Source organism: Esox lucius, chromosome 17 (assembly GCF_011004845.1).
Source record: "Esox lucius isolate fEsoLuc1 chromosome 17, fEsoLuc1.pri, whole genome shotgun sequence".
NCBI classification, from domain to species: Eukaryota; Metazoa; Chordata; class Actinopteri; order Esociformes; family Esocidae; genus Esox; species Esox lucius.
In genome coordinates, this window is record NC_047585.1 from 13602272 (window position 1) to 13615987 (window position 13716).

Below are 13716 nucleotides of genomic sequence, written 5' to 3' on the forward strand. Positions count from 1 at the left end.
AAAGGGTTTTCCAATGATCACATAGCATTTTAAAATAATAAACTTGGATTAGTAAACACAGGGTCCCACTGAAACACAGGACTAATGGTTGCTGATAATTGGCCTATGTACGCCTATGCAGATATTCTATTAAAATCTGCCATTTACAGCTACAGTAGTCATATACAACTAACAATGTCTACACTGTATTTCTGATCAATTTGATATTATTTTAATGGATAAAAAATGTACTTTTATTTCAAAACCCAGGAAATGTCCCCAAACTTTTGAACTGTATACCCCAGCGATCATATATATATATATATATACACACACACACACACACACACACACACTAATGGGCATATTACACATACGGACAAATACAGGCACATATACAAATACACACATACATGTGTGTGTGCGTGCATATTTATATTTTATTTATATATATATATATATATATATATATATATATATATATATATATATATATATATATATATATATATATATATATATACCTGTAGTAGCTGAGTATAGAATATATATTTCAGGAAGTAATATAACCAGAATATGAAAATAATTTCATAATTTCCATTGATTAATGGGCCTACTGTATTATTTTTTTCTAAACGAATGCTAAATCTGATTTTGAACGAGTGCTGCTGCAGAGCGTGGGGTTTCCCATAGCTGATTGCAGGGTTACCGCGCCCATCTCGCCGTTCGATGGCCGGGTGAAGAGAGTGATTAGCTACCGAGAAAGACTCTAAGGCGGTTAAGGGGAATGAAATATAAATCGGTTAAAGGCAGTATTGGAAACCGATTATTGAGAGTGCCTGTACCCGCAGCTGTGATCTGTGTCCCGTCATCATCAGGGAGTGGTGTGATTTGTCTTACCCCTGTCGGGTTGGTCCAGATTGTTGAAAAAGCTCGCTGGGTACGTTCGGGAAGGGTTGCGCCTCTGAAACCTAGCTAGTTTGCAAGCTAGCGGTTCACGGGTGTTCGTTGATGCGTGGATTGGAGGGATACACCGTTACCTTTTCCAGTCAATGCCAAAAAACCCAAAGCCTACGTCAACTGAGAAAAGGGTAAGAGAAGGTGCAATAATAAACATTAAAAAAACTAAGTGGGATTCTTGGTCGATTTGTCGAGATTAGCCGACCGCCTGGGGTGGGGGTAACGTTGGCTAAATTTAGCTTAGCCAAGAGAACTCTGCTTTCCAGTTGAAAGGTAGCTAACTAGCAAACTCAGCTTGCTAGTTAAAACGTTACATTACTGTCGAACCCAATTCCCGCATGTGTATTAAAATGCTTCAGAAAAGTAATATTTATTAAATGTACAGCTTCTAGGTATAGTAGTTCCATTTTCCCTGTCGGACTGCAGGGGACCTGGTGACTAACAGCAAGCTCTCGCTACAGTAATTTCCTAATTTTAGCTAGCTCTCCTGAAGTTAATTGTGGCCTAAATGCAACCGCTAACGTTAGCTAGCTGGTTATCGAGCCAATTTGGATAGCTAACGTCATCGGACTTGTTAATTAGAAGGCTATCTTGCCATTCCCCCGGCCCCGTGCGTATGTTTGAGCTCTTGTGTTAAAACAAGTTGATGCATGATTAATAACGGTAGGTATCTAGGGTCGTTCTAAAGTATGACCACTTGCATTTGGCAACCTACCTTAATTTGTTTGTTAGCACCACAGCTGACTAGCCAATGTTAGCTAGATGTCTCTTACCTAGTTAACTAGATGGTTACCCGTTAACTTACACTAGCTCAAGTAGTGTCATTTATCCTGCACATTAAATGTAGATAGTTAATACAATTGGTTTGGTATGTTCTAGGTGTACATCTTAATCAAATTAAATGACTCCTACTGCTGGCTTTAACGAGATGGCTACTATTAGCTAACAAGGTAATTGGATTTTCTTGCCAGCAACACTTGGATACGTTTTCCTTGAGCGACACACGTCCAGCACTGGGTGATAGGAATGCGGGAACAGTTCTATATTTTGTTCTATACTATATTTTGGTGCGATTCTCGTCCGACACTACTTTCTGAAAATCCCCAGCGGACACTGCTGAAAAACTACTCGTCGGATGCAACGTTACTGTCGCTAGCTTGTGAATTTATGCTGCTGGCTAGTATGTCAGTTATAGAACTCGGTTATTTGGTTAAAAACGTATTTTTATGAAATACATTTGTTTGGATCTACATCTCGTGGCATATTCACATTTTTTAAATATTTCGATTTACATGCACTTTGTTTGCACGTTTAACATGCATTACACTAGACCATTGCTAGTTAGCTTCAGTTCTTCAACCCTAGGCCTACAGCAAGCGGCAGCGAACAAGATGGCGTTTGGTGCCTGTCTCATAGGTTTCCATCGCATCGATGCAAGACAATTCCAATGCAATCTGTTGGGGCTTTAGTAGTGGACAGTTGACTGGATTGGTATTGGTAGCTTTCCACTCTTTTGTTCAATTGTGCGAAATAGTATTTCGATGAAAATGACATGAGAAAGTTGGATCAGTGTTCAGAAAGAGCGGGGAGTTCTAGCATTTGCAAGTGTATCAACAATAAACAAATGTGGCAACCTAATCTGATAACCAACGGAGAATTCTCCAGCAGGTTATTTACAGATGGCATTCAAATTCGATCCAAATAATACTCTTGCGTTGCAGGCAAATCTTGGTACCACTACATTTGAGTAAATTACTGTTTCCTTCAGTGCAACCAAATTAGAAACACATGAATTTTCCATTGGTGCGCCTAGGTGTGTTAATTCCAAAATATCAACTAAAAGCTGTATAGTTAAACAGAAGTCTTGTGAACGTGCATGAACAGCTCTCTAAACTACACCCATTTGTATCTAAATATTGTACTGTGCGACATGGAATTTCATGGCAGCAATGAACCTAGAAACAATCTAATAGCTAGCTATATATTTCTGCGTCAATTTTCTTCTATGCCTGAATTCCTAAACGTATGCAGAAACATTTTCCTTTTAATAACAGTTCAGTGTAGAACCATAACGAATGGTCTGCCAAACCAGGGTGAATGTTCAGTAGCTTGTATGTGTATTGTATTTAATCATATTTTCATGACTAACATAAGTTAACCCCCACCACCCATGCCACCCTAGGTCTTTTAAGCATCAGTTCATTTTGATAAAGGACCACATTGATAGCCGTTTTGTGCCAGAATTAACTCTACTTTTTGTATCTTGTGTGGAAATGACTAATGCGTACATTTTTTCCCCCTCAGTTGAATACAGCTTGTTGACCCCGGTTTTGGCTTTTGACAGCTGTTTTCCTGTTAGTGTGCATAGATGGGATTAAAGATTTACTGTCTGGATTTGAGCTTTTAGGATTAAAGGCTTGTTCAGTGATACTGCTGGTTATGGTATTTTCTATGATCCAGCTTTAGCCATATGAAATTTGTTGCACTGATATTATACTATCAAGCTCTCAACAACATATAAACCTAGATGTGTTCTCTAAGTGCTTTATTATGCAATGGCTAGAAAGTAGTTATTTGAGAAAAGGCTAAATAAAGATCTGAAATTTGAAATGCTGCTTGGTAAAAAGATAATGGACAAAAAGAAACCCAAACAGTGTTGAAAAAGATTTTGCACTGAAAGGTGAAGTCTGCATGCATGGGGAAAAAGACAGGAAAACATTAATGGTTAAAAGAAACAATGTCCTTTTACTGGAAGTATTATTTTTAAGACGCTGTTATCATAAGTTTTCAAATTTCATAAAAGCCTTAGTTGTTGCTTTCATTTCTACTGTTCCTCCGCCCAAACCATTTTGGAACTACTGCTGTTTTTGGTGAACAGCAGACTCCAGCAGTCAGTAAGCCACACCTCCAGGCTATTTGCCACAACTCCCTGTTTACCATCATGCAGTCAGCTGACCCCGATCAGGCGCTTTGAGAAATAATCAAGTGGCAGAAGAACACCCATTACAGTAAGGAATTATGGGTGGACTCCGCATGTAGTTCACTCACATTGCACACATTGTTTATTGTTTTCTTACCTTAAGGTTGAGTGCAGAGACGAAGTGGCTGCGACCTAGGTTTTTAAGCTTTGCCTTCTGAAATGTGTGCCTAAACAGGCTCAAAATAACGTGACAACCAGGCTTTGACATGAAACTCCATGAACAAGGTCCTTGGACAAATTAAGTTTTTAAGTACACTTTATCACGGCAAAATTAATGGTGACATCCCATGACCCACATTCTGATATAACAGTAATTAGTGCTTTGTAATGAATTTTTGCCCTAGGTCTAACATTTCCCTCTTGATTTGCAACGTTACTCACTCTTCTCGTATTACATGGATCATATCGGGCCAAGGTTCCTCCTTGATGTCTTCAGGAAGGATGTGCAGAAAATGAATAATGGACTTAACAATGAAATGTACATCTGCAAGATTATAAGATAAATGGGCATTAGCTAACTAAATGACCGTTAGGTATTCTTGTAAACCCCGACAATCGGTCAGGAAAACAATGGCGTGGATGGGCCATCTTCACACAGATCCCTCTCATAACCAATTATGGGGCAAGCAAGGCAGAATGTCTTGATAAAAAAAAAAATGCACTTGCAGGCAAAACCTTTTGCAGTGGTTTTAATGAAGGTAGTTTGTGTAAACTAGTAACTTGTGAAATGCTCTCATTAAAAAAAGCTTTGTGATCTAGCTGCTATTTAGCATTTCAATGATGGTTGTAATCTAGTCAAATGGGCTGTGACAGAATGTCCATTTTCAAATGGTGGAACTATTACATACATGCGTGTTGTGCTGGGACATTGAAAAGTTGGGAGGCAACCCAGATTTCTAGAGACTATAGGTTAGCCAATCAGAGAGGGCCATTGAAGACGAAATAAACAATTGGAGGCTGTACTGAGTGAAATCATAAGTTAAAGTGATGGCCTTAACTAGGAGGATGAATTGGGGATAAAATGGGACATGCTTATTTCGGTTTCCTTCACAAATGCAGATGTGGATAGTCTCTTTTTGTAATTCACACTGCTTTATTCTCTATCAAATATCCTGAATGGTGGAAAAATGTACTTCTGTAATCAGATATTCATGTTGCCTTACCAATGTGTGCTAGCAGTTATTTAGGAGACTTTATCTTGGTGCAGTATTTCCCCTATAATAAATCAGATTGATGATGGGCAGTGCCAGCATATCAGACACTGCTGAGTGCTATGGTTACTGCCTTAGCTGGGCTCAAGGACTAGGGCCTATCAGTGTATGTTTTCTACAACCATGTTTGGAATTACTCAACAAAAAAAACACTAGCTCAATGTTTAAACTAATGTTTTGGTTTAAAAAAAGAAGTGCCCTAAATGTGATCAGCTGGGATCGATCTAAGTGATTTGTTAATCACTTGGCGGTTGGGACGACAGTTGCCAAACCCAGTAAGCATCCAGTGGATTGGGGTCAGGATAATGGATGCCTTTCAGGTCATCGGTACAGTCATGTCTTTACAGGATTTGGCTGCAGGGGCTAAATGAAGTGTGTCAGAATTATGCCAATGACATTGAGGTGAGAAGATGGGACTATAAGCCTTCATCACGTTTGTGACTGTAGGGGCCCGGTAAGGTGATGTAATGAGTAGGGCCGGCAATTGCCAGGGATCTCATGATACGAAATTATCATAATGCTTTGGGCCTGTTCACATTAACAAGGTTTATTATCAACGTGTTGATTGAAATAATAATGAACCAGTACAAATACAATAAGGTTTCATCCCAATAACATTAGAATAATGCATATTTATACTTTACTATTCACATGTTTGGCAGGCAATGTAAAACGTTGGCCATAGATGTGACACATGCACGTGGAGCGCTTTGCCAATATAAAGAAATGGTCTCTGTGCTGTCCTTTGCCATAATTGTAAAATGTTCAAGTATTTTGTTCAAAATTGTTAATCTCAATGAATCATTCACTGTGTGAATACACCCCTTAGTTTCCAATACAATCTGTACTGTAATCTTCTGGGAGAGCTACACTGGCCAGGCAAAAAGGGCGACTAATGTTGCCTATTGGAGTGTGGGCTTGCCAAAGACAAAGCAAAATGATCAGTGCTGATGTAGTTTTATCTATGTAACTACAGCACAATAGTTGTCATGTAGCCAAATTACTACACGGTATGTTCTCATGTGAAAGTGGTTCCTACTTCTTTTCTGGATAGCTGTTTACTGTGCTGGCTGTTATTTTTCTGAATGTATTTTTTGCCAATGTAGTCCGTATGTGCATCTATCACGCATAGGTGTCAATATCTTATTCCTTGAAAAGTAAGCCTGCTTCCTGACCGACTTTGGCCTATTTTTGAAAGACAGGTGAATTCATGTATCATGTGTTTTTCTTTTCTGGAACAGACTTGTCAGTCTTTTGGCTAAATTAGGCCACTTTAATTGATCTGTTTGATATTGACAGTGGATTCATTTTGAAGTTAGGCTACTTTTATTCATGTTGTACTTCACTTACTGTTCATTGTTTAGTATCGTAGACCATGTCTGAAGGATGTAATTTCTGTTGTGAGACTGAAACTCTTCTTCCTTCCTCTTTCAGATCAAGTGTCCCGGCAGCAGGAGAAAGGCAGAAATACTAGCAGGCCAAAATGAGTGAACTTGACCAGTTACGCCAAGAGGCTGAGCAGCTCAAAAACCAGATCAGAGTGAGTTGTCTGTTCCCCATCTACCATTAATGGGCAGGGTCCTAACCATGGGACAATGGTATCAAAACAAAGCCATCAGATTTTCTGAAAATGTTATGTCAACCAGTTGGTGTGAGGGTTTAATTGTCATCCAACTTTTGCAGGATGCCAGGAAAGCATGTGCCGATGCCACACTATCACAGGTACTAATGAATCTGTCTCTTTGATCGAGGAATATCTGTGCGATCTGTTAGTGATATCATTATGTAACATGTTTTTATGTTCTGCAGATCACAGCCAATATTGATCCCGTTGGCCGTATTCAGATGCGTACACGGCGAACACTGAGGGGACATTTGGCTAAGATCTATGCCATGCACTGGGGCACTGATTCCAGGTAAACACAAGTACATATTTTTAAAGGCCCAGTGTTTTCAGGGGTTTTTGTATTTGAAAATATATAAATGTAAAAATCGATGCTCGATAGATCACTCTGAAATTACAATTATGATAATGCCCTTTTTGTTTGTAAGCGGTTTGTAGGCGCATGGAATTTCAGCCTCTTTGGGTCAGGTGTTTCCTTTAGCCAACTGCATAAACCACAAAGATGATTTGCTTTGAACAGACAAATTACTGTTCACCTGGGTACAGGTTGGTCTTCAGACCGTTATGTTAGCCAATTAGTCTCTGTACGTAAAAATCTTTGCATTTGTTTGCTAACTCCCATATGATCCGATTCACATTCTGGTGTGTCCATATGGTAAATAATTATTGGGAAATAGTTTTTTTACTGAACTAGGGCTTTAAGGTAGTTCCTTCTCTATAAAAGTCTTCCTTTTTAAGGTTTTGCATTGACAAAATAATTCAATTTGTCAGATGTAAAGTTTGGTGTGGTAGCATGTATATTTGGATGGCCCTTGGCTTGAATGGGTGATATGATTTCAAATGTAAGTAGGTGTTATGACTAAGCATGTTTCTATTATTGTCATTTCTTAGATTTGGCCCCAGGTTACAAGGCAAAAGCCTTCTTGATCAATTGCTGTTAGTTTGCTGTTCTGTACATAATGTAGTTATTGTTCCAAATGTGTTCTTTTTTAAACAACAATGTCTTATAGGGCAACCGTTATTCCATGACTAACTCATTCTGCTCTTTCTCACAGGCTCCTGGTCAGTGCCTCCCAAGATGGTAAACTCATTATTTGGGACAGCTACACCACAAACAAGGTCAGACTCAGGGGCTCAAATGTCATTGCTTGTTGGGAGAACAACATTTCTGTTGCACTTATAGGCATTGCTTTCAGTCCCTTCAACAGTTATACTTTTTTTAATATATAAATATATATATATATATATACACACACACACACACACACACACACACACAGTGGCCACACCTATTCAGTCAAAGATATTATTTATCCTATTTTCCACATTGTAGAGTAATAGTTACGATGTCAAAATTATGAAATATCACATTGAGTCGTGTAGTAAGCAAAAGGTGTTAAACAAGTCACAGTATATTTATCATTTTGATTCTTCAAAGTAGCCACCCTTTGCCTTGATGACAGCTTTGCACACTTATCATTATCAACCACTCCATGCAGCACTCCATCACTGGTCAGATAACCCTTACACTGCCTGGAGGTGTGTTTTGTTTAATTGACTTGTTAAAAAACAAATTATACTCCCACTAAGCGCAAACAAGATGGCGGGCGTATCGCTGCAGAATCCTGTGGTAGCCATGCTGATTGAGTGTGCCTTTAATTCTAAATAAATCAGTGTCACCAGCAAAGCACCCCCACACCATCATACCACCTCGATGCTTCACTGTGAAAAGTACACTTCTGAAGATCATCCATTCAAACATTGCGACCGGAGGACCGATTTTCACCAGTCAAATGTCAATTTCTCATATTTCTTGGCCTAAGCAAGTCTCTTCTTATTGGTGTCCTTCAATCGTGTTTTCTTTGCATCCATTCTACCATAAAGGCCTGATTAACGCAGTCTCCTCTGAACAGTTGATCTGTCTGTTACTTCAGCTCCATGAAGCAAATTATTTGGTCTGCAGTCTGAGGTGCTGTTAATAGTAGCAGATCTTGACTTATTCTCTGCAGCAGAGGTAACTCTGGGTCTTCTGTTCGTATGGCGGTCCTACTGAGAGCCAGTTTCATCATAGCGCTTGAATGTGTTTTTGCATCTGCAACTCTCAAAGTTCTTGATTTTCTGAATTAACTGACCTGTCCTGAAGTAATAATGGACTGTTTCTCTTTGCTTATTAGAGCTGTTCTTATATGGACTACAACAATACATACATAATGGTCTTCTGTATATGAACCCTACCTTGTCACAACAAAACAGATTAGCACAAAAGCATTAAGAAGGAAAAATTCCACATTAACTTTTAATGAGGCACCCCTGTTAATTGAAATGCATTCTAGCTAATGACCTCATGAATCTGGTTGAGAGAATGCAAAAGTTGTCATCACTGCAAAGGGTGTCTACTTGAAAGAATCCCCAATGTGAAATGTTTTGATTTTTGAACAAAACATTTGTTTTGAACACTTTTTGTTTTCTACATGGTTCTGTGTGTTATTTCATAGTTTTGATGTCAAAATTATCCTTGAACAAGTGGGTGTCCAAACTTTTGACTTGCTGTATTAGTTTGCTCCCTGTTACAATCGATTATTATTTGAGGTGACTGGCTGTTCTCCTCATCAGGTCCATGCCATTCCTCTGCGCTCTTCCTGGGTTATGACCTGCTCATATGCACCGTCAGGAAACTATGTGGCCTGTGGAGGTCTGGACAACATTTGCTCCATCTACAACCTGAAGACAAGGGAGGGGAATGTACGCGTGAGCCGGGAGCTTGCTGGGCACACAGGTGGAGTAATGATGGGTTATGTTGGGGGGCATCTTTTATGTTTTGTACCTCATTAAATCTCTTTCATACCTTTTCTATTTAACCACATTTTTAGTTCCTGTTTAGTTTCATAACAACCAAATTACATGTTAAATTCCAGGGTATCTTTCCTGCTGTCGCTTTGTTGATGACAACCAGATTATTACCAGCTCTGGAGACACCACCTGGTAAGGAAAGGAATTCCTTCTGTAGGGAGGCAGCGCTACTGTCACTGGTCCACTTTTCATTCCTCTGAAGTATTACATGTGGAATTTGTATAGAAATTATTTATCCATATATGTATGTGTTTTTTTTCAGTGCCCTTTGGGACATTGAGACTGGCCAGCAGACAACCACATTTGCTGGGCACAGTGGCGACGTCATGAGCCTCTCATTGGCCCCTGACACCAGGCTATTTGTTCTCGGGGCCTGTGATGCCTCTGCCAAACTGTGGGATGTCAGAGAGGGCATGTGCAGACAGACTTTCACTGGGCATGAGTCTGACATCAATGCCATATGTGTAAGGGCAGCATCCTGTTATTCTCCTGTTGGCCTTTATATGACTTTGTCTATATTAGATTAAATATCAGTTATTTGGTCCCATAATTTTTTTTGTGCTTTGATACAAATTATGGTTCAGTTACATTTTGATTTGTTTTACAATATATCTCAGTTTGTTCAGATGTTGTATTTTTGGTCTTTTGTAGTTCTTCCCCAATGGCAATGCCTTTTGTACGGGCTCTGATGATGCCACCTGCAGACTCTTTGACCTTCGTGCCGACCAGGAGCTGATGTGCTACTCGCATGACAACATCATCTGTGGCATCACCTCTGTTGCTTTCTCCAAGAGTGGTCGTCTCCTCCTGGCTGGATATGACGACTTCAACTGCAATGTGTGGGACACACTGAAGGCAGACCGTGCTGGTGGGTCACCGAGAACACCCCAGAGAGACACCAGAGTCTCGTTTTCACTGCAGTTAGTTAGGAGAGGTTTTGCCTTGAACTCTTCCGGGAGTGGCCACTTTGTTTCATCAGTTTGGACTGGTGTGAACGGTCTCCGCACGCAGTTCACTTAAAACTGACAGTCTGATTCCACTTAAAAATGACTTGCATGAACACGTGGTTCCATTTAGGCTTTTTCATTTGACAACAGATGCAAAATGAACTACTAAACACAATTCTGATTTTAACAAAAGCTCAGGACTTTTGTTAAACATTTATCTCATAAGTGCAAACATTCTGAAAAACTATATCCATCTACCATAAACAATCATGTTTCATGCTTTACATTTAAAGTATCTACAATATAACATAATTGAACTGCGTCATTCCCAGGGTTGTGTGAATCCCAGCACATTCCTTAGGCCAGGGGTAGACAACTAGATTCAGAAGAGGGTTGATTTGTTAGAGCTTTTGTTTGGAGGACAGGAACATAGCTACAATCAGCATTTGAAGTTGTACACTGCATTATATACAGCCTGAACTGAGAGATTTTTTTGAAAACAAAAGATTTCAAATATTTATTCAGATCGCAATGTCTCATTATTTATAGGAACACTATATATATTTATAGTGTGTGTATATATATTTATTTTACGTTATAGTGTGGTGGGACCTTGGCCAATGCCTCAGGCTAATATTATGTTGTTCTAGGTGTGTTGGCTGGACATGACAACCGTGTGAGCTGCCTGGGTGTCACTGATGATGGCATGGCTGTTGCAACAGGATCCTGGGACAGTTTTCTGAAGATCTGGAATTGATTCCTGAAGGTGCGTACCTGTTTGCTGTGCAGTTTCCCTGGACTTGTCTCAGGGCCTGCCAGATGTTTCACAAGGTTTGTTTTAACCCTAAAATGGCACACCAGATTTAATTTATTGAAGGCTTGATGCGCTTGAATCAGGTGTGCTTGATTAGTGGTAAACAAGTTTGAGAAACATTTAAGTAAAGCATTCTTCACTGGACCCCCAACCCTTTGCCTCAACCTTAGTTTTAAGTTGCATGTTTGAGTTTATCAACCAGCTAATTCTTTGGTGTCCTAGATTAGGGTTGGTCTGAAAGCTACATGGTGGCAGGTGCAAGGTTGGGCAGCTCTGATTCAGTATATTTGAGCTCTGACCCATTTCTGTTTTTCTTCAGAAGTCATTTGAACTTCCAAAGTTGACTGGAAGACCAATTGCAACAACTTGAGAATGTTAAATTTCACAGCATCTTCTTCACAACCACCGTTTTAAAACTGACGTGGACACCACAAAAACGAAAGGGAACCAATGCCTTTCCTACACAAAGAAGAGCACAATTGTTTATTCACCTAGTTAAAAAGATTGATGTCCTGTGGTATCAAATCAAAAAACTTGTGCATTCTTCTTGGACCATTTTTATGTTACCTTGAAATGAGAAAACAACACTATCATCCCCTGCAAATGTATGTGTCTTGAAAGCAAATGTTGGAGCATAATTGTACAAATTATTTAACTTTTTTTTTTGGTTGTTGAAGAATTATTCTCTGATGGTTTGTTAGTTTTATTCAATGGCTTTTGTTCATGTCATGTTTTCTCAGTGGTTTTAGATATGTTTAAAATTAAAGCTTGTCATTTTAATCCAATTTAATCATGTAAGAAAGATTAGACAAAATAAAACAAGCAGAAAGCATGAAAGCAAAAGCTAGACCAGATTACATGAGCAGCTTTCAGAAAATTTCAATGATGTATTTATATACTAGCTGTTTTTGTTTCATCACAGCTTTTTTTTTTTTTTTTTTTTTTTTTTTTGCACAAAAAGAAATTTTGCTTCTCAACTAATACTGTGTTAACTAACCGACCACATGCTATAAATTGTGATGAATGCTCATTCCAATACAAAAGGAGTTATGAGTAAGGTCATTTCAGTTAACCCCTTAACTCTTTTCTTATCTGGGTGGGGACTAGGGATTTAGGGTGGGTTCTGTGATTTGTGGCAAGTCAGGATTTGGTTAAATGGATTGGATTTTTTAGGTGTACACTTATTCTCGGTGACAGCTCACACCTTTCCTGTGCTTGGAACTGCAGTTGCTATTCTGTGAATGAAATGTACAAATCAATGTCTGAAAATAATGATCTGATATTTTTTTTTTTTTTGTCTGCCATGGATTAATTTAGGTGTGCATGCTGTAGAATTGCTTTCCAAGGTGCACAGATGTAAGGCATCTGTCTGTTTCATAAGGATAATAACCTGTTAACTTCGATTTTATCTTTTTTCAAGTTATTTTGGGCTACAATCTGCATACAATATGTACTTATACTGGCAAAGCTATGCACCAGAGTAAGTGAAAGTGAAGAATGAATTTCCTATTGACTGCAGGCTCCATGTGAAACATGCTTACCAGTTCTAATGCCAACTTTTATAATTCATAACGGAATGATTGCGAAAACCCCATCTTGTTTTTGAACAGACCTCACAATCTCACTTAAATTTTTACACCCAGTTTAACAAAAACATGTTCTCAGATTTCTGTCCATAATAAATGTAATGTAATTTTTTTTTTGGTCTTAACTCAAATAGCATCTTAATGGCAGACCATTTTTCACTGTATACAGAAGCACTTTCTTTAATAGTTGACATTTTTCACTTTTTGTTTTCTCTAATGTACAATTAATGTGATGTATTTGTGTGTGGCCACAAGTAAAATGAATTGCAATTCAATTGAGATGGATTCCCTTTTCGCTTTCCATTGATAAGGTAGAGCTCAGCACCCTTGTACCCTTTTCACCTTTTGTATTTTATTTCATTATGTTGGTGTTCCACAGCGAGCTGGATGCAAGATAGATACTGTACTAAAATGTACTGTTATTGAAAAAATGTAATAAAAAGCTGTTTGAGACGTCTTTCTTGTTAACTTATTTCCATGACATGTTTTACATGTACATTATCAGATGCACATATCCAGTGTGACATTTTCACCATTGCAAATGATAAGATAAAAGAATCCTAAATCAAACATTACTGTTCCAACAAAAGAATTGAGTAAGACAAACTTTAGGTGAAAGTCTACACCTTGTGTATTTTTGCTGTCTTAAAATTCAAAAGATTGTAGTGTTTAAGATGTGCATAATTCACGTTTTCAATGCTGATTCATTTGGAAAATATTTCAGAATGACTAAGAAATGCAAAATTTCAAATGCACTGATTGTCT

At 38.6% G+C, this 13716-nt stretch overlaps 1 protein-coding gene across 1 annotated transcript; it reads left to right on the forward strand.

The window, feature by feature from the left end:
• Nucleotides 1-676: 676 nt before the first annotated feature.
• gnb1b (guanine nucleotide binding protein (G protein), beta polypeptide 1b) lies at nt 677-11774 on the forward strand. Its single transcript, XM_010896088.5, has 11 exons — nt 677-1070; nt 6565-6670; nt 6814-6852; nt 6940-7046; nt 7810-7873; nt 9368-9530; nt 9670-9736; nt 9867-10068; nt 10256-10472; nt 11202-11317; nt 11685-11774. The coding sequence occupies exons 2-10, from the start codon at nt 6614-6616 to the stop codon at nt 11306-11308; spliced, it is 1023 nt and encodes a 340-aa protein (XP_010894390.2). The 5' UTR covers nt 677-1070; nt 6565-6613; the 3' UTR covers nt 11309-11317; nt 11685-11774.
• Nucleotides 11775-13716: the final 1942 nt, after the last annotated feature.

Bases quoted from the DNA above. Each gene is read 5' to 3' on its own strand.
- gnb1b (XM_010896088.5), top strand. From the start codon at position 6,614: ATGAGTGAACTTGACCAGTTACGCCAAGAGGCTGAGCAGCTCAAAAAC. The intron at 9,531-9,669 runs GTGGAGTAATGA...GTTAAATTCCAG, and splicing joins GGAGCTTGCTGGGCACACAG to GGTATCTTTCCTGCTGTCGC. The intron at 9,737-9,866 runs GTAAGGAAAGGA...GTTTTTTTTCAG, and splicing joins AGCTCTGGAGACACCACCTG to TGCCCTTTGGGACATTGAGA.